Source organism: Ranitomeya imitator, chromosome 1 (genome assembly GCF_032444005.1).
Source record: "Ranitomeya imitator isolate aRanImi1 chromosome 1, aRanImi1.pri, whole genome shotgun sequence".
NCBI classification, from domain to species: domain Eukaryota; kingdom Metazoa; phylum Chordata; class Amphibia; order Anura; family Dendrobatidae; genus Ranitomeya; species Ranitomeya imitator.
The window spans coordinates 163347357-163367183 of NC_091282.1; the positions used below are offsets into that span (position 1 = coordinate 163347357).

At 47.2% G+C, this 19827-nt stretch overlaps 1 protein-coding gene across 1 annotated transcript in view; it reads right to left on the minus strand.

Moving 5' to 3' along the window:
* LOC138664970 (endoplasmic reticulum aminopeptidase 1-like) overlaps positions 1–19827 on the minus strand; it is a 107926-nt gene that overhangs the window by 27274 nt on the left and 60825 nt on the right. The window contains exons 8-11 of the mRNA XM_069752072.1: positions 16409–16540; positions 7704–7835; positions 7532–7606; positions 7273–7430 (exon numbers count right to left, since the gene is read on the minus strand). Of these exons, the coding sequence (XP_069608173.1) occupies positions 7273–7430; positions 7532–7606; positions 7704–7835; positions 16409–16540 (497 nt within the window). The remainder of the gene's footprint in view (positions 1–7272; positions 7431–7531; positions 7607–7703; positions 7836–16408; positions 16541–19827) is intronic.

Here is a 19827-nt window from a genome sequence, read left to right on the forward strand (position 1 = left end):
CTGCTATGTAGCAGAGCCGATCGTGCTATGCCTGCTTCTAGCCTCTCATGGAGGTTATTGAAGCATGGCAAAAGTTAAAAAAAAAAGTTTAAAAAAATGTGAAAAAAATAAAAAAAACATAAAAGTTTAAATCACCCCCCTTTCGCCCCAATCAAAATAAATCAATAAAAAAAATATCAAATCTACGCATATTTGGTATCGCCGCGCTCAGAATCGCCCGATCTATCAATTAAAAACAAGTATTAACCTGATCGCTATACAGCGTAGCGGGAAAAAAATTCGAAACGCCAGAATTACGTTTTTTTGGTCGCCGCGACATTGCATTAAAATGCAATAACGGGCGATCAAAAGAACGTATCTGCACCGAAATGCTATCTTTAAAAACGTCATCTCGGCACGCAAAAAATAAGCCCTCAACCGATGCCAGATCACGAAAAATGGAGACGCTACGAGTATCGGAAAATGGCGCAATTTTTTTTTTTTTTTTTTTAGCAAAGTTTGGAATTTTTTTTCACCACTTAGATAAAAAATAACCTAGTCATGTTAGGTGTCTATGAACTCGTAATGACCTGGAGAATCATAATGGCAGGTCAGTTTTAGCATTTAGTGAACCTAGCAAAAAAGCCAAACAAAAAACCAATGTGGGATTGCACTTTTTTTGCAATTTCACCGCACTTGGAATTTTTTTCCCGTTTTCTAGTACACGACATGCTAAAACCAATGATGTCGTTCAAAAGTACAACCCGTCCCGCAAAAAATAAGCCCTCACATGGCCAAATTGACGGAAAAATAAAAAAGTTATGGCTCTGGGAAGGAGGGGAGCGAAAAACGAACACGGAAAAACGAAAAATCCCCCGGTCATGAAGGGGTTAAAGACCTTGCCGTTTTTTGCAATTCTGACCAGTGTCCCTTTATGAGGTAATAACTCAGGAACGCTTCAACGGATCCTAGCGGTTCTGAGATTGTTTTTTCGTGACATATTGGGCTTCATGTTAGTGGTAAATTTAGGTCAATAAATTCTGCGTTTATTTGTGATAAAAACGGAAATTTGGCGAAAATTTCGCAATTTTCACATTTTGAATTTTTATTCTGTTAAACCAGAGAGTTATGTGACACAAAATAGTTAATAAATAACATTTCCCACATGTATACTTTACATCAGCACAATTTTGGAAACAAAATTTTTTTTTGCTAGGAAGTTATAAGGGTTAAAATTTGACCAGCGATTTCTCATTTTTACAACGAAATTTACAAAACCATTTTTTTTAGGGACCACCTCACATTTGAAGTCAGTTTGAGGGGTCTATATGGCTGAAAATGCCCAAAAGTGACAACATTCTAAAAACTGCACCCCTCAAGGTACTCAAAACCACATTCAAGAAGTTTATTAACCCTTCAGGTGCTTCACAGCAGCAGAAGCAACATGGAAGGAAAAAATGAACATTTAACTTTTTAGTCACAAAAATTATCTTTTAGCAACAATTTTTTTATTTTCCAAATAGTAAAAAGAGAAACTGAACCACGAAAGTTGTTGTCCAATGTGTCCTGAGTACGCTGATACCTCATATGTGGGCGTAAACCACTGTTTGGGCGCACGGCAGGGCTTGGAAGGGAAGGAGCGCCATTTGACTTTTTGAATGAAAAATTGGCTGCACTCTTTAGCGGACACCATCTCACGTTTGGAGAGCCCCCGTGTGCCTAAAAATTGGAGCTCCCCCACAAGTGACCCCATTTTGGAAACTAGACGCCCCAAGGAACTTATCTAGATGCATAGTGAGCACTTTGAACCCCCAGGTGCTTCACAAATTGATCCGTAAAAATGAAAAAGTACTTTTTTTTCACAAAAAAATTCTTTTAGCCTCAATTTTTTCATTTTCACATGGGCAACAGGATAAAATGGATCCTAAAATTTGTTGGGCAATTTCTCCTGAGTACACCAATACCTCACATGTGGGGCTAAACCACTGTTTGGGCACATGGTAAGGCGCAGAAGGGAAGGAGCGCCATTTGACTTTTTGAATGAAAAATTATCTCCAATTGTTAGCGGACACCATGTCGCGTTTGGAGAGCCCCTGTGTGCCTAAACATTGGAGCTCCCCCACAAGTGACCCCATTTTGGAAACTAGACCCCCCAAGGAACTTATCTAGATGCATATTGAGCACTTTAAACCCCCAGGTGCTTCATAGAAGTTTATAGCGCAGAGCCATGAAAATAAAAAATAATTTTTCTTTCCTCAAAAATGATTTTTTAGCCTGGAATTTCCTATTTTGCCAAGGGTAATAGGAGAAATTGGACCCCAAATGTTGTTGTCCAGTTTGTTCTGAGTACGCAGATACCCCATATGTGGGGGTAAACCACTGTTTGGGTGCACGGCAGGGCTCGGAAGGGAAGGCACGCCATTTGGCTTTTTAAATGGAAAATTGGCTCCAATCATTAGCGGACACCATGTCACGTTTGGAGAGCCCCTGTGTGCCTAAACATTGGAGATCCCCCAGAAATGACCCCATTTTGGAAACTAGACCCCCAAAGGAACTAATCTAGATGTGTGGTGAGGACTTTGAACCCCCAAGTGCTTCACAGAAGTTTATAACGCAGAGCCATGAAAATGAAAAAAAAAAAATATTTTCTCAAAAATGATCTTTTAGCCTGCAATTTTTTATTTTCTCAAGGGTAACAGGAGAAATTTGACCCCAAAAGTTGTTGTCCAGTTTCTCCTGAGTACGCTGATACCCCATATGTGGGGGTAAACTACTGTTTGGGCACATGCCGGGGCTCGGAATTGAAGTAGTGACGTTTTGAAATGCAGACTTTGATGGAATGCTCTGCGGGCGTCACGTTGCGTTTGCAGAGCCCCTGATGTGGCTAAACAGTAGAAACCCACCACAAGTGACCCCATTTTGGAAACTAGACCCCGAAAGGAACTTATCTAGATGTGTGGTGAGTACTTTGAACCCCCAAGTGCTTCATAGAAGTTTATAACGCAGAGCCGTGAAAATAATAAATACGTTTTCTTTCCTCAAAAATAATTATTTAGCCCAGAATTTTTTATTTTCCCAAGGGTTACAGGAGAAATTGGACCCCAAAAGTTGTTGTTCAGTTTCTCCTGAGTACGCTGATACCCCATGTGTGGAGGTAAACCACTGTTTGGGCACACGTCGGGGCTCAGAAGGGAAGTAGTGACTTTTGAAATGCAGACTTTGATGGAATGGTCTGCGGGCGTCACGTTGCATTTGCAGAGCCCCTGGTGTGCCTAAACAGTAGAAACCCCCCACAAGTGACCCCATTTTAGAAACTAGACCCCCCAAGGAACTTATCTAGATATGTGGTGAGCACTTTGAACCCCCAAGTGCTTCACAGACGTTTACAACGCAGAGCCGTGAAAATAAAAAATCATTTTTCTTTCCTCAAAAATGATGTTTTAGCAAGCATTTTTTTATTTTCACAAGGGTAACAGGAGAAATTGGACCCCAGTAATTGTTGCGCAGTTTGTCCTGAGTACACTGGTACCCCATATGTGAGGGTAAACCACTGTTTGGGCACACGTCGGGGCTCGGAATTGAGGGAGCACCATTTGACTTTTTGAATACGAGATTGGCTGGAATCAATGGTGGCGCCATGTTGCGTTTGGAGACCCCTGATGTGCCTAAACAGTGGAAACCCCTCAATTCTACCTCCAACACTAACCCCAACACACCCCTAACCCTAATCCCAACTGTAGCCATAACCCTAATCACAACCCTAACCACAACCCTAATTCCAACCCTAACCCTAAGGCTATGTGCCCACGTTGCGGATTCGTGTGAGATTTTTCAGCATCATTTTTGAAAAATCCGCGGGTAAAAGGCACTGCGTTTTACCTGCGGATTTTCCGCGGATTTCCAGTGTCTTTTGTGCGGATTTCACCTGCGGATTCCTATTGAGGAACAGGTGTAAAACGCTGCGGAATCCGCACAAAGAATTGACATGCTGCGGAAAATACAACGCAGCGTTTCCGCGCGGTATTTTCCGCACCATGGGCACAGCGGATTTGGTTTTCCATAGGTTTACATGGTACTGTAAACCTGATGGAATACTGCTGCGAATCCGCAGCGGCCAATCCGCTGCGGATCCGCAGCCAAATCCGCACCGTGTGCACATAGCCTAATTCTAAAGGTATGTGCACACGCTGCGGAAAACGCTGCGGATCCGCAGCAGTTTCCCATGAGTTTACAGTTCAACGTAAACCTATGGGAAACAAAAATCGCTGTACACATGCTGCAGAAAAACTGCACGGAAACGCAGCGGTTTACATTCCGCAGCATGTCACTTCTTTCTGCGGATTCCGCAGCGGTTTTACAACTGCTCAAATAGAAAATCGCAGTTGTAAAACCGCAGTGAAATGTGCAGAAAAAACGCGGTAAATCCGCCATAAATCCGCAGCGGTTTAGCACTGCGGATTTATGAAATCCGCAGCGGAAAAATCCGCAGAGGACCAGAATACGTGTGCACATACTGAAACCCTAGCCCTAACCCTACCCCTAGCCCTACCCCTAACCCTAGCCCTACCCCTAGCCCTAACCCTACCCCTAACCCTACCCCTAACCCTAGCCCTAACCCTATTCTAACATTAGTGGAAAAAAAAATTCTTTATTTTTTTATTGTCCCTACCTATGGGGGTGACAAAGGGGGGGGGGTATTTATTATTTTTTTTATTTTGATCACTGAGATATAATCTATCTCAGTGATCAAAATGCACTTTGGAACGAATCTGCCGGCCGATTCGGCGGGCGCACTGCGCATGCGCCCGCCATTTTGGAAGATGGCGGCGCCCAGGGAGAAGACGGACGGACCCCGACAGGATCGGTAAGTATGATGGGGTGGGGGGGAGCACGGGGGGGGGGGGGAATCGGAGCATGGGGGGTGGATCGGAGCGCGGGAGGGGTGGAACGGAGCACGGGGGGGTGGAACGGAGCACGGGGGGTGGAACGGAGCACGGGGGGGTGGATCGGAGTGCAGGGGGGGGTGATTGGAGCACGGGGAGGGTGATTGGAGCACGGGGGGAGCGGACAAGAGCACGGGGGGAGCGGAGCACAGGACGGAGGGGAGCCGGAGCAGTGTACCGGACAGATCGGTGGCTTGGGGGGGCGATCGGTGGGGTGGGGTGGGGGCACATTAGTGTTTCCAGCCATGGCCGATGATATTGCAGCATCGGCCATGGCTGGATTGTAATATTTCACCAGTTATAATAGGTGAAATATTACAAATCGCTCTGATTGGCAGTTTCACTTTCAACAGCCAATCAGAGCGATTGTAGCCACGGGGGGATGAAGCCACCCCCCCCCTGGGCTAAACTACCACTCCCCCTGTTCCTGCAGATCGGGTGAAATGGGAGTTAACCCTTTCACCCGATCTGCAGGGACGCGATCTTTCCATGACGCCACATAGGCGTCATGGGTCGGATTGGCACCGACTTTCATGACGCCTAAGTGGCGTCAAAGGTCGGGAAGGGGTTAAAAACAGCACCTCCTGACATATTGAAAACTGCTGTCAGGTAGTTTATTAACCCTTCAGGTGCTTTACAGGAATTAATGCAAAGTTGTATGACAGAAATGAAAATGTGTATTTTTACCACCTAAATGCCGCTAACTTCTGAACAGGTTACTACAGCTGTCAGACTCTATGGCCGCTATTTGGTCATGAATTGCCATTGCAAACATCAGGACCACACAATCATGATCTGAGGGCACCAATTGGGATAAAGAGGGAGAAGCCCCCACACTCCGTGAACCATTTATATGATGTAGTCACTATTGACAGCAGCATTTAAGGGGTTAAACAGATATGGACGGTGCAAACACTGATCGTGGCTGATGCAGCAAGTTGTCAGCTATAGTGTACAGCCGACAGCTGCCGGATTGTCACCTGTATGGGGATGCTATTCTTTTATATCTCAGGTCAGTTAAAAGACGTATCGGTGGCCATTTCCCTTTTGTTTATTTACTTTGTTTTGTTATTTGATAAAAAAAAACATTAAAAGAGAAACTGTCAGCAGGCTCTTGCTATTTAATTTGAGAGTAGTAAGATGTAGGGGCATAGACCCCAATTAAAGCGATGTGTGACTTATTAGGCTGTTGTTTCATTAAAATCAGTGTTTTATCAACACAAGATTATCCCTAGAGGACTAGTTGTCTGGTGTCATGTAGTCCTCCTTTTCTATGCAATTCCGCCCACACCACTAATTGGCAGATTTTTGCAGTATACACAGAAACTGACAAATCAGTGGTTGCAAGCGGGATTATACAGAGCTCAGCATTCAGAGAATGGATAGACCTGCAGCAAAGAAAATAGCGATTTTATCAAAACTTCACCAAGCAGCCAAGTAAGTGACACATCGCTGTAATCAGGGTCTCTGTCCCTACATGATGCAACTCTCAAAAACCTGGTGGCAGATTCCCCTTTTTGCCGTATTATTTCCACACCTGCTTAAGGCCGTGTGCCCACAATGAGCTTTTCATGCTGTGTACTTTTGCCATGTCAAAAATCCAGCGTCTTACAGGTCCAACAAAGTGGATGAGATTTATAGTAATCTCCTGCTCACTGTACTTCTGTTTTACTGAGCATAAACTGACCTGCGGTGCATTATCAAATCTGTAACATGTCAATTTGTCTTGTGGGTACACAGAGTTACATGTTCAAATTTGTCCCACAGATTTACATTAGATTCACAGCTAAACATATACGTATTGTTAGTGCCTTTCTGCAGCAGAAATGCATTCAAAATGCCCGTGATCAGCACATGACTGTAACAAGAACGTTTAGTCAAAGCCAAATACTAGGAAGTATCAAGAACAAAGGAACTTTGATTAAAACGTGACACACCAATAAGGCACAAAATCATAGCGTCAAAAACACTATAAAAATGCAATAAAAAACTTTATAGGTTCAGAGATGGTGCAGAAAATCTGCCACATCAAAACCTGACAAAAATCTCATTGTGGGATCGTAGCCCAAACCTTTTGCCCAGCACAGGAGCATGGACAGGTCAGTGGAGCATACCCGCAGTTTCAGTAGGGAGAGTGTAGGAATCTGAAGCCAAGAACCTCTTATGGCAGATGTGCTCACTACGATCAGATCAGGAGAGACCAATGCACATAGGACAGTTGGCGACCTAGGCCATAGTGCCATGTTCCGCTCTGGCGTGTAGTGGCGCTCTACAGCTTTTAAAGCTTTATTTACACTGGATTGGACAGTTCAGGCCAGGGGTGTCCTAATTATTCTATGGCACAACTTACCCAGCGGACTCGGCATCTCTAGCGCCTTTCTGATAATGCTCTTGTTGTACGAAGACATACTTTCCTTTTACAGTCACAGTGACCAACGGGAACCCTTTCTGCAGTGTCCACGTGTTCATCATGGACCTCACATCGATGATATTGTCATCTGTCCAGTGCTGCGAGACACAAAGAGACAATTCACCGCATTTACCCAGGAAACAGATATATCTGCACTATTAATCTGCCATCACTCAGCATGCACATGTGCTTTACATACAGACTTTTCTTGGCCTTTCCGGCAGAATCCACCTCTTTCCTTATTACCACTCGCAGTGTCTTCTGAAGGACAAATCTGATGGATGGAAGCAAAAATAACAGCCATCCTAGTATTTCCGCCAACAACAACTTTATTCCCCAACCTATACTTTCTGTGACAAGACTGAACTTACGTCCGTCATGCTGTCCCACAAGTCCTCGTTCCTTGCATTGCGATAGCTGAAACGACGTAAGTAATGGATAATACCGGCTTCAAAACTTCCAGAGCCCATGTAGTCTTGTAGCATGTTCAAAATGCAAGCCCCCTGCAAAAGAGGCAATGGAAGAAACGCATAGAAAACTCTGTGGTTACTGTCCTTGGGCGCAGCAGTGCACCACACACAAATAGGATCCAGCCCAGAATTCGGGACTCCAGATCGGTGCAATAGTGAGGTTCATTATAAAGAGCAATAAACCTTCATCAGTTCACTGGGAAATATACATATATGCAAATCTATTATTAATAGTGAGAGTAATATCATGTATGTGGAAAAACGTAACAGAAGATGTATGGAAAAAATGTACAAAAAAAATGGGGGAAAAAAATGAAAGCTCATAAAAGAACAAATGACGGATTTGTTACATTATAGCAGCATGAAATGAGTCCAACGTGATTTATACAGTTACAGGAATCATATGTGGGGGAAAAAATGTTATAAAAAACAAATATAATTGACAAATTGTCTTATTCACAACTGCTTCTTAAGAAAATTCATCAACTATATTTGTTTTTGATAAAAAAGTCTTCTTTTTCTGCACATATGATTTTTGCAATTGTATAAATAACAAGTGCTTAGTGCCAGGATGAAAAGTGTTGCAAGGTAAGGGTTCAGTTGGACGTCAGTGTTTTTCACATACGCAAAAAAATGGTACCGGTATCATCAGTGTTTGGTCAGTGTGTCATCAGTGTTTTTGTGTATAAATAAATGAATACATTGCAAAGTTTCTCCTATCCTTTGTAATGTTAGACATTGACGGCACATAGATGGCATCTGTGCTGCCGGAAAAAACGAACATGTCTGAGTTTTGGTCTGTTTGCAAAAAAAAACACGCATAGGGCCCTGATAATATACGAAGAAACCTCAATGTCATTCATTCAGCAAATAATACTCATAAGCCACTTTTGGTCTTAGCGTTAGACATCGAAAAAGCTTTTGATACTGTTACTTGGCCCTACCTCTTTACAGTACTGGCTAAATTTGGTTTCCCCCAAAAACTAATCTCTTGCCTCCAATTAATATATGACAAGCCTACAGCGTATCTTAAACTTCCTTCAACCAAACCTGCCCCTATAGACATACAGCGAGGCACAAGACAGGGATGTCCGCTGTCTCCCGCTCTATTTGCACTAGCCATGGAACCACTAGCCGCGGCTATAAGAAATAATCCTAACATTTTAGGCCCCACAGGTCTAGGGGAACGGTATAAGGTTAGTCTTTTCGCGGACGACCTTCTCCTGACTTTAACTAGCCCATATTCCACCCTACCAAATTTATTCTTCCTTCTCCACACATTTGAAAAAATATCAGGCCTAAAAATCAATGTAGACAAATCGGAGGCTCTATTCATCAACACTCCCAGAGGAGATCGAGAAAATTTAGTTTCGCAATTTGGCTTCACAGAGAAGGAACATTTCCTAACTTACCTGGGAATTAATCTTACAACCCATAAATCCTCTCTTTTTAAATGGAACTACTCCCCCCTAATTAGGAACTTTCAAGCGGATATAGTCAGGTGGTCACGGTTGACATTGTCCTGGTTAGGCCGTATACATACAATAAAGATGATTTCCCTCCCAAGATTTTTATACCTATTTAGGTCACTTCCTGTTGCTATACCATCAAAAAGCCTTCGAGATGTTCAGTCAACTATCTCTAGGTTCATCTGGAATGGTAAGAGACCCCGAATCAAGCAAAATGTCATGAATCTTCATAGAAAAATGGGAGGTTTATCGCTACCCAATTTCATACTATATTTTAAGTCCGCCCAAATAGCCCAAATGGCCAAACTTAACTCTAATCACCACAGCCCCAGGTGGGTACAACTAGAATCTCACCTCTTACGACCACACTCACTTCGTGGCCTTCTATGGTCTACCGAAAAACTCCCGCAAAATATAGCAACTATTGCTCCCTTCTCTGCCCTCTCCCTGGTTCTATGGAGGAAGGAGAGGTTTAAGTACGGATTGCAATCAAGATCTTCCCCCCTCATTTCCCTGTTTTGTAACCCCATGTTTAAGCCAGGCCTGGAAACAGCACACTACTCGTGTTGGATTTTAAAGGGAATCACCACTCTGAGACATCTTTGTTCACAGTTTAATTTATTACTTACCAGACAAGAATATGTACAGCGATTTGAGCCTCCCCCTAGAGAAGCCTTACGCATGAATCAGGTCTTCTTCAGGATTTGCTAGACAGAACTCACCCCGTGGAACCCCGTTTTGTCCAACAAGCTTTGAACAGATGTGCTTAAATAGCCCAATGGGGAACGGGATGATATCCCTATTATATTCCACGTTCAATGTACAGCACACCGTGGGGAAACTAAAATATATGCTACAGTGGGAGGAGGACCTGGGCATTACCATGCCCTTGGATACATGGCTGGCTTGCTGTGATACGCTATCTAAAGGTAGTCATCAGACATCACTAACTGAAACTTCACTAAAAGTACTACATAGAACATATTATGTACCCACAAAACTACATGCCATGTTTCCACACGTCTCAGAAAATTGTTTTAGAGGTTGTAATATACCAGGTGATATGTTACACATCTGGTGGACATGCCCAGTAGTTGAGGCTCTGTGGCGTGAGGTTAGATCGATTGTCGAACTGATTTTCGGTGAATCGATCCCAATGGATCCTGCGGTGTTCTTGCTAGGTAAGAAATACCCTGGATTTTCTAAGAGTCTACATAAATTGGTAAACACTATATGTATGGCAACCAGGATCCATATAGCTGCCAAATGGAGGACACCGTCGTTGACAATCTCACTGGTCAAAGATAGGGTGAATATAATCCTATTGTATGAAAGAATCCAAGCCACCAGGACTGATGAATGGAACACTTTTTATAAAATCTGAAGCCCCTGGCTGGATCTTGATCTTGGCGCTCACTTGGCTCAGGCCATCTCACTGTCTTCGTAAATAATTGTATGCATTATAGGTTGATCTTGGTTGTATATACTGTGAAATGCTCCGTCAAAAAAACGGGGGGAATCTCCCTATCTATTGAAATCCACTTGACTATGTGTGCTTCCTTCCAATTAGAGTCTGAGCGCGTTTGGGGATTGTGTTATATCACTCCATTACCACCGACGTTATAGTTATAAGTATGCAGACAGCAATGATGCTCCCTGTCCTGTTGTTTCTTCCCTTTGTCCTTGTCTATGTTGTAGCTTCCGTGTATTTTTTCTTTTTCTTTTCTTTATCTGTTTGACTCAGTTTGAGCTAATTTGATTCAAGTATTATAAGTGCCAATAATTTGCATATTTCTTCCACATGGAACAACATATGAGCACTGTTATGTTATGTTGTATGTTCAAAAATTTGAATAAACATATTGAAACTAAAAAAAAACACGCATATGTGTACAGCTTCTTAGATTATAATGGGTATGTGTTGTATCTGTGAAAAACACTGTTAGAACACGTACATTCAACTCGGACGTCTGAAGGAGGCGTAAATGTGATGTACACAGGACTGCAGAATTCAAGCCTGGCATTGCCTGGGCATAGTAAATATCTGTGGTTAGTTATAGCACCTCACTTTCCCATCACGCCTCATATTTTCCCTCTCACATCTTTCATTTTCCCCCTCACAGCTCTCATTTTCCCCCTAACACCTCTCATTTTCCCCCTCACTCCTCTCATTCCCCCCTAACACTTGTCATTTCGACCTCACATCTGTCATTTTCCGATCACTCCACTATTTTCCCTCACTCCTCTCATTTTGCACTCACACCTTTTCATTTTCACCTCACACCTCTCATTTTCACCTCAGTATATTCATGTTTATCATCTCACTTACATATAGTATACACCTGTATGTCATCTCCCCTGTATATAGTATATACCTGTATGTCATCTCCCCTGTAATAGTATATACCTGCTGTATCTGGCAGCTGTCAATTTGCCTCCAACACTTTTCCTTTCACTTTTTCCCCATTATGTAGATAGGGGCAAAATTGTTTGGTGAATTGGAACGTGCGGGGTTAAAATTTTGCCTCACAACATAGCCTATGACGCTCTCAGGGTCCAGACGTGTGACTGTGCAAAATTTTGTGGCTGTAGCTGCGACGGTGCAGATGCCAATCCCGGACATACACACATACACACACACATTCAGCTTTATATATTAGATGTTGGACTCATGTCATCTATAATATAACGCTGGGAGCGTCACTCTGTCCGAAGCCTTTATAGACTGCGCAGGCACAAGCGCCGGCGCAGTCTGGGACTCACAGAGTGATGCTCCCGGGAGATCGCGGTGTGCGTTCACATTGAACGCACACCGCGATCTCCAACAGAGAAGCAGGGACCGCCAGGAGGGTGAGTATCGGCCATATTCACCTGTCCTCCGTTCCACCGCTGAGCGCCGCCATCTTCCCGGTCTTCGGCCTGTGACCTTCAGTTCAGAGGGCGCGATGACGCGCTTAATGCGCGCCGGCGCCGTCCTCTGACTGAACAGTCACAGCCAGGAGACCGGGAAGATGGCGGCGCTCAGCGGTGTAACGGGACAGACAGGTGAGTATAGTAAATGCTGGGGGGCCTGAGCTGGCGGCGATACCGGCACCTGACCCCCACAGCGCGCCGGTGTCCCCGCCTGCTCAGGCCCCCCAGCACTCGGCGCCGAGCGGGTCAGAGGCAGTATGGGGACGCAGGATGGAGCAGCACATAAGGATGGGGACGCAGGATGGAGCAGCACATAAGGATGGGGACGCAGGATGGAGCAGCACATAAGGATGGGGACGCAGGATGGAGCAGCACATAAGGATGGGGACGCAGGATGGAGCAGCACATGACAGGATGGGGACACAGGATGGAGCAGCACATGACAGGATGGGGACGCAGGATGGAGCAGCACATACCAGGATGGGGACGCAGGATGGAGCAGCACATGACAGGATGGGGACGCAGGATGGAGCAGCACATGACAGGATGGGGACGCAGGATGGGTGCAGCACATGACAGGATGGGGACGCAGGATGGAGCAGCACATGACAGGATGGGGACGCAGGATGGAGCAGCACATGACAGGATGGGGACGCAGGATGGAGCAGCACATGACAGGATGGGGACGCAGGATGGGTGCAGCACATGACAGGATGGGGACGCAGGATGGGAGCAGCACACGACAGGATGGGGACGCAGGATGGGAGCAGCGCATGACAGGATGGGGACGCAGGATAGGAGCAGCGCATGAAAGGATGGGGACGCAGGATGGAGCAGCACATGACAGGATGGGGACGCAGGATGGAGCAGCACATGACAGGATGGGGACGCAGGATGGAGCAGCACATGACAGGATGGGGACGCAGGATGGGAGCAGCGCATCACAGGATGGGAGCAGCGCATGACAGGATAGGGACGCAGGATGGGAGCAGCGCATGACAGGATGGGGACGCAGGATGGAGCAGCGCATGACAGGATGGGGACCCAGGATGGGAGCAGCACATGACAGAATGGAGGCGCAGGATGGAGCAGCACATGACAGGATGGGGACGCAGGATGGAGCAGCGCATGACAGGATGGGGACGCAGGATGGAGCAGCACATGACAGGATGGGGACGCAGGATGGAGCAGCACATGACAGGATGGGGACGCAGGATGGGAGCAGCGCATGACAGGATGGGAGCAGCGCATGACAGGATAGGGACGCAAGATGGGAGCAGCGCATGACAGGATGGGGACGCAGGATGGAGCAGCACATGACAGGATGGGGACGCAGGATGGGTGCAGCACATGACAGGATGGGGACGCAGGATGCAGCAGCACATGACAGGATGGGGACGCAGGATGGAGCAGCACATGACAGGATGGGGACGCAGGATGGAGCAGCACATGACAGGATGGGGACGCAGGATGGAGCAGCACATGACAGGATGGGGACGCAGGATGGGTGCAGCACATGACAGGATGGGGACGCAGGATGGGAGCAGCACATGACAGGATGGGGACGCAGGATGGGAGCAGCGCATGACAGGATGGGGACGCAGGATGGGAGCAGCGCATGAAAGGATGGGGACGCAGGATGGAGCAGCACATGACAGGATGGGGACGCAGGATGGAGCAGCACATACCAGGATGGGGACGAAGGATGGAGCAGCACATGACAGGATGGGGACGCAGGATGGAGTAGCACATGACAGGATGGGGACGCAGGATGGGTGCAGCACATGACAGGATGGGGACGCAGGATGCAGCAGCACATGACAGGATGGGGACGCAGGATGGAGCAGCACATGACAGGATGGGGACGCAGGATGGAGCAGCACATGACAGGATGGGGACGCAGGATGGAGCAGCACATGACAGGATGTGGACGCAGGATGGGTGCAGCACATGACAGGATGGGGACGCAGGATGGGAGCAGCACATGACAGGATGGGGACGCAGGATGGGAGCAGCGCATGACAGGATGGGGACGCAGGATGGGAGCAGCGCATGAAAGGATGGGGACGCAGGATGGAGCAGCACATGACAGGATGGGGACGCAGGATGGAGCAGCACATGACAGGATGGGGACGCAGGATGGAGCAGCACATGACAGGATGGGGACGCAGGATGGGAGCAGCGCATCACAGGATGGGAGCAGCGCATGACAGGATGGGGACGCAGGATGGGAGCAGCGCATGACAGGATGGGGACGCAGGATGGAGCAGCGCATGACAGGATGGGGACGCAGGATGGGAGCAGCACATGACAGAATGGAGGCGCAGGATGGAGCAGCACATGACAGGATGGGGACGCAGGATGGAGCAGCGCATGACAGGATGGGGACGCAGGATGGAGCAGCACATGACAGGATGGGGACGCAGGATGGAGCAGCACATGACAGGATGGGGACGCAGGATGGGAGCAGCGCATGACAGGATGGGAGCAGCGCATGACAGGATGGGGATGCAGGATGGGAGCAGCGCATGACAGGATGGGGACGCAGGATGGGAGCAGCGCATGACAGGATGGGGACGCAGGATGGAGCAGCACATGACAGGATGGGGACGCAGGATGGGAGCAGCGCATCACAGGATGGGGACGCAGGATGGAGCAGCGCATGACAGGATGGGGACGCAGGATGGAGCAGCGCATGACAGGATGGGGACGCAGGATGGGAGCAGCGCATGACAGGATGGGGACGCAGGATGGAGCAGCACATGACAGGATGGGGACGCAGGATGGAGCAGCGCATGACAGGATGGGGACGCAGGATGGAGCAGCACATGACAGGATGGGGACGCAGGATGGAGCAGCGCATGACAGGATGGGGACGCAGGATGGAGCAGCACATGACAGGATGGGGACGCAGGATGGAGCAGCACATGACAGGATGGGGACGCAGGATGGAGCAGCACATGACAGGATGGGGACGCAGGATGGAGCAGCACATGACAGGATGGGGACGCAGGATGGAGCAGCGCATCACAGGATGGGGACGCAGGATGGGAGCAGCGCATGACAGGATGGGGACGCAGGATGGAGCAGTGCATGACAGGATGGGAGCAGCACATGACAGAATGGAGGCGCAGGATGGAGCAGCACATGACAGGATGGGGACGCAGGATGGAGCAGCGCATGACAGGATGGGGACGCAGGATGGGAGCAGCGCATGACAGGATGGGGACGCAGGATGGGAGCAGCGCATGACAGGATGGGGACGCAGGATGGAGCAGCACATGACAGGATGGGGACGCAGGATGGAGCAGCGCATGACAGGATGGGGACGCAGGATGGAGCAGCACATGACAGGATGGGGACGCAGGATGGAGCAGCGCATGACAGGATGGGGACGCAGGATGGAGCAGCACATGACAGGATGGGGACGCAGGATGGAGCAGCACATGACAGGATGGGGACGCAGGATGGAGCAGCACATGACAGGATGGGGACGCAGGATGGAGCAGCACATGACAGGATGGGGACGCAGGATGGAGCAGCACATACCAGGATGGAGACCATTTACCAATATAAATGCTTGCCACCCGGGCGTAGAACGGGTTCAATAGCTAGTGGTACTATAATGTCACATATCTGTCACTTGTACTTTTATGACTTTTTTTTTTTTTTAAATTAATTTTTATATATTTTTTCCATGCATCTTCTGTTACGTTTTTCCACATCCATGGTATTACTATCACTTGGAATAATAGATTTGTATACATGTATATTTCCCAGTGTACTGACCATTGTTCTATATAGTAATCCTCACTATTGCACCTATCTAGAGTGCTGAATTTTTGCCTATTTTTACAGTCACAATTTTCCTTTTATTCCACTCATTAGTGATACATATAGGGATATGCAATTAGCTGGAGCCAGTGCTATTATCTGGTACTGGTCCAAATACTCCATGACAGCTTATATACTGTACATTGGGGCACAGTACAGCAGCAACATGGACGAGTATGAAGAACATGCAGCCTGCCCAAAAAATAACTAAATGTGGATGCTCGGACTTTTAGGAGGAACTGCGGCTTTTATCAGGTCGCCTCCATACATATGGGCCTCTGTGAGATCATCTAATTTAGGTTCCCAGAAAGTGGACGTTATAATAAAGGTTTGTCCATTCTTGTGTCAGATGCAGCCCAATGATTCAACATGCTAATATTAACGTGTTACCTTGTCATAGGAGACCTCATCAAACATCTCTTGTATCTGTTCAGGGTTCTCCACAGGGGTGGACACGGCATGGGACGAGTTCAATGAGTCTACTTCCATGGCACTAAAACATTTGTCTAAAAATTTGTCATCCTGCAGAGAAAGAAGAGCTCAGTGGTAACTTACAATCCTCCAATATAGAGAACACATTATTTTACTCTTAAAGGGGTTGTCCTATAAACAACATACTTATCACGTGGATAGGGGATGTAAGAAATGTATGATCACTGGAGGGCGGACTCCTGGGCCATGAAAGCTGGGATCATAAACCCTCCTGCAGGGCCAGTGTCAGCACCCTGCGCTCCCGGGCAAGTGAAGGGGGCCCTGAGCAGGTGGGGGGGCCTAGTGGCCGTCAGGGACACCAGCTCGCTATGGGGGCCCAATGCCAGAGCCCGCGAGTGCCTTGGCACTTTCAATACTTACCTCTCCCTGGAGCATTATATGGGGCACATTATATATGGATCAACATATGGGGCACATCATATACTGGAGCATTATATGGGGCACATCATATATTGTATGGAGCATTATATGGGCCCCATTATCTTTGGAGCAACATATGGGGCCCATCATATCATATACTGTATGGAGCATTATATGGGGCTCATTATGTATGGAGCAATATATGGGTCCATTATTCTGTATGGAGCATTATATGGGGTCCATTACACTGTGTGTAGCATTATATGGTGCCCATAATACTGTATGGAGCATTATATGGAGTCCACTCTGTATGGAGCAATATATTGGGTCCATTATACTGAATGGAGCAATATATGGGGCTCATTATACTGTATGGAGCAATATGGGGCTTATTATACTGCATAGAGCAATATATTGGGCTCGTTATTCTGTATGGAGCACTTTATGGTGCCTATAATACTGTATGGAGGACTATACTGTCAGGTTTCTGAGCTATTGTAGAATTTACATTAGATATAATTCATGTAATGTAAGAAGTAAGTGAAATCTTTGGCATTGTACTATACCTATATTTCTCTCTGTACATCATAAATCATAGTATGTGTTAAAGGAGCCCACAAAAACCTGGAGCCGGCCCTGCTCTCCTGTGTGAATGGAACAGCAGCCATGAGCATGTGCAACCACTGCTTTATTCACTATCTACATGAGTAGTGGTTGCATCCCTTCGTACAGGGACACTTTGGACCCTCATGTTTTGGATGATGTAGTGTCTCAGCAGCTAGACTCCAGTGAATATTTATAGTATCATCTATCCTATGAGTGAACCATTTGCTTAAAGGGAACCTGTCACCCCCAAAATCGATGGTGAGGTAAGCTCACCGTCATCAGGGGCTTATCTACAGCATTCCGTAATGCTGTAGATAAGCCCCCGATGTAACCTGAAAGAGGAGAAAAAGAGGTTAGATTATACTCACCCAGGGGCTGTCCCACTGCTGGTCCGGTCAAATGGGTGTCTCAGGTCCGCTCCGGCGCCTCCTATCTTCATTCCATGACGCCCTCTTCTGGTCTTCACGCCGCGGCTCCGCCGCAGGCGTACTTTGTCTGCCCTGTTGAGGCCTCTCTGACATTTCCCGGCGCCTGCGCAATGCAGTACTTTGCTCTGCCCTCAACAGGGCAGACAAAGTACGCCTGCGCCGGAGCCGCGGCGTGAAGACCAGAAGAGGACGTCATGGAATGAAGATGGGAGGCGCTGTTCCGGACCTGAGACACCCATCGGAGCAGGACCGCCCCTGGGTGAGTATAATCTAACCTCTTTTTCTCATCTTTCAGGTAACATCGGCGGTTTATCTACAGCATTACAGAATACTGTAGATAAGCCCCTGATGACGGTGAGCTTACCTCACCATCGATTTTGGGGGTGACAGGTTCCCTTTAAAGAGTAACCGCCATATTATTTTTTATTACATAAATCAATAGTACAAATAAGAATACAAAACTTTGTAATAAATCTTATCAGAGAAATCCACTTTCTTCTCCTGGATTCACAATTCATTCTCAAAATTCTCAATTCACAGGTAAAATGTGTATTCAGTGAAGACAGAATGAATTGTGAGTCCAGAAGGAGAAGAAAGTAGATTTCTCTGATAAGATTTATTACAAGAGTTTCTTAGGGTACCGTCACACTATAACATTTCGATCGCTACGATGGTACGATTCGTGACGTTCCAGCGATATCGTTACGATATCGCTGTGTCTGACACGCAGCAGCGATCAGGGATCCTGCTGAGAATCGTACGTCGTAGCAGATCGTTTAGAACTTTCTTTCATCGCTGGATCTCCCGCTGTCATCGCTAGATCGGTGTGTGTGACACCGATCTAGCGATGCGATCCAGCGATGCGTTCGCTTGTAACCAGGGTAAACATCGGGTAACTAAGCGCAGGACCGCGCTTAGTTACCCGATGTTTACCCTGGTTACAAGCGTTAAACTAAAAAAAAACAAACAGCACATACTTACATTCTGGTGTCCGTCAGGTCCCTTGCCGTCTGCTTCCCGTACTGTGACTGCCGGCCGTAAAGTGAAAGCAGAGCACAGCGGCTGTGCTTTCACTTTCACTTTACGGCCGGCAGTCACTGAGTGCGGGAACCAGACTGCAAGGGACCTGACGGACACCAGAATGTAAGTATGTGCTGTTTGTTTTTTTTTAGTTTAACGCTTGTAACCAGGGTAAACATCGGGTAACTAAGCGCGGTCCTGCGCTTAGTTACCCGATGTTTACCCTGGTTACCCAGGGACCTCGGCATCGTTGGTCGCTGGAGAGCTGTCTGTGTGACAGCTCTCCAGTGACCACACTACGATTTACCTACGATCACGGCCAGGTCATATCGCTGGTCGTGATCGTAGGTAAATCGTATAGTGTGACGGTACCCTTAGGCTACGTTCACATTAGCGTTCCGCTAATGTGCGTCGCTGTTGCGTCGGCGACGCAGCGGCGACGCGCCCCTATGTTTAACATAGGGGACGCGTGCGTTTTTTTGGTAGCGTTTTTCGACACGTGCGTCGTTTCCGACGCTAGCGTCGAACGCAAGAAAATGCAACAAGTTGCATTTTTCGTGCGTCCGATTGTCGTCAAAAAACGACGCACGCGTCGCAAAACGCAGCGTTTTTGCGCGCGTTTTTTGTGCGTCGTGCGTTGCGTCGCCGTTGCGTCGCCGACGCACCGGCGCGCAACGCTAATGTGAACGTAGCCTTATTCTGTCACTCCAGTTGTATTCTCCGCTCAACGCTGCATCTTCTTGCCTGAAGTCACACAGCACAGAGGCTAAGGAGTCATCAATCAAGTAGAAGGAGGCAGCACTGAGCAGGGAATAGAGCTGGAGTGACAGAGGCTTCGGATCTCCTATAGTCCTTCAGCATATTTGTATATCAATTCAAATGCTGATTTCTCATGGCCATGGA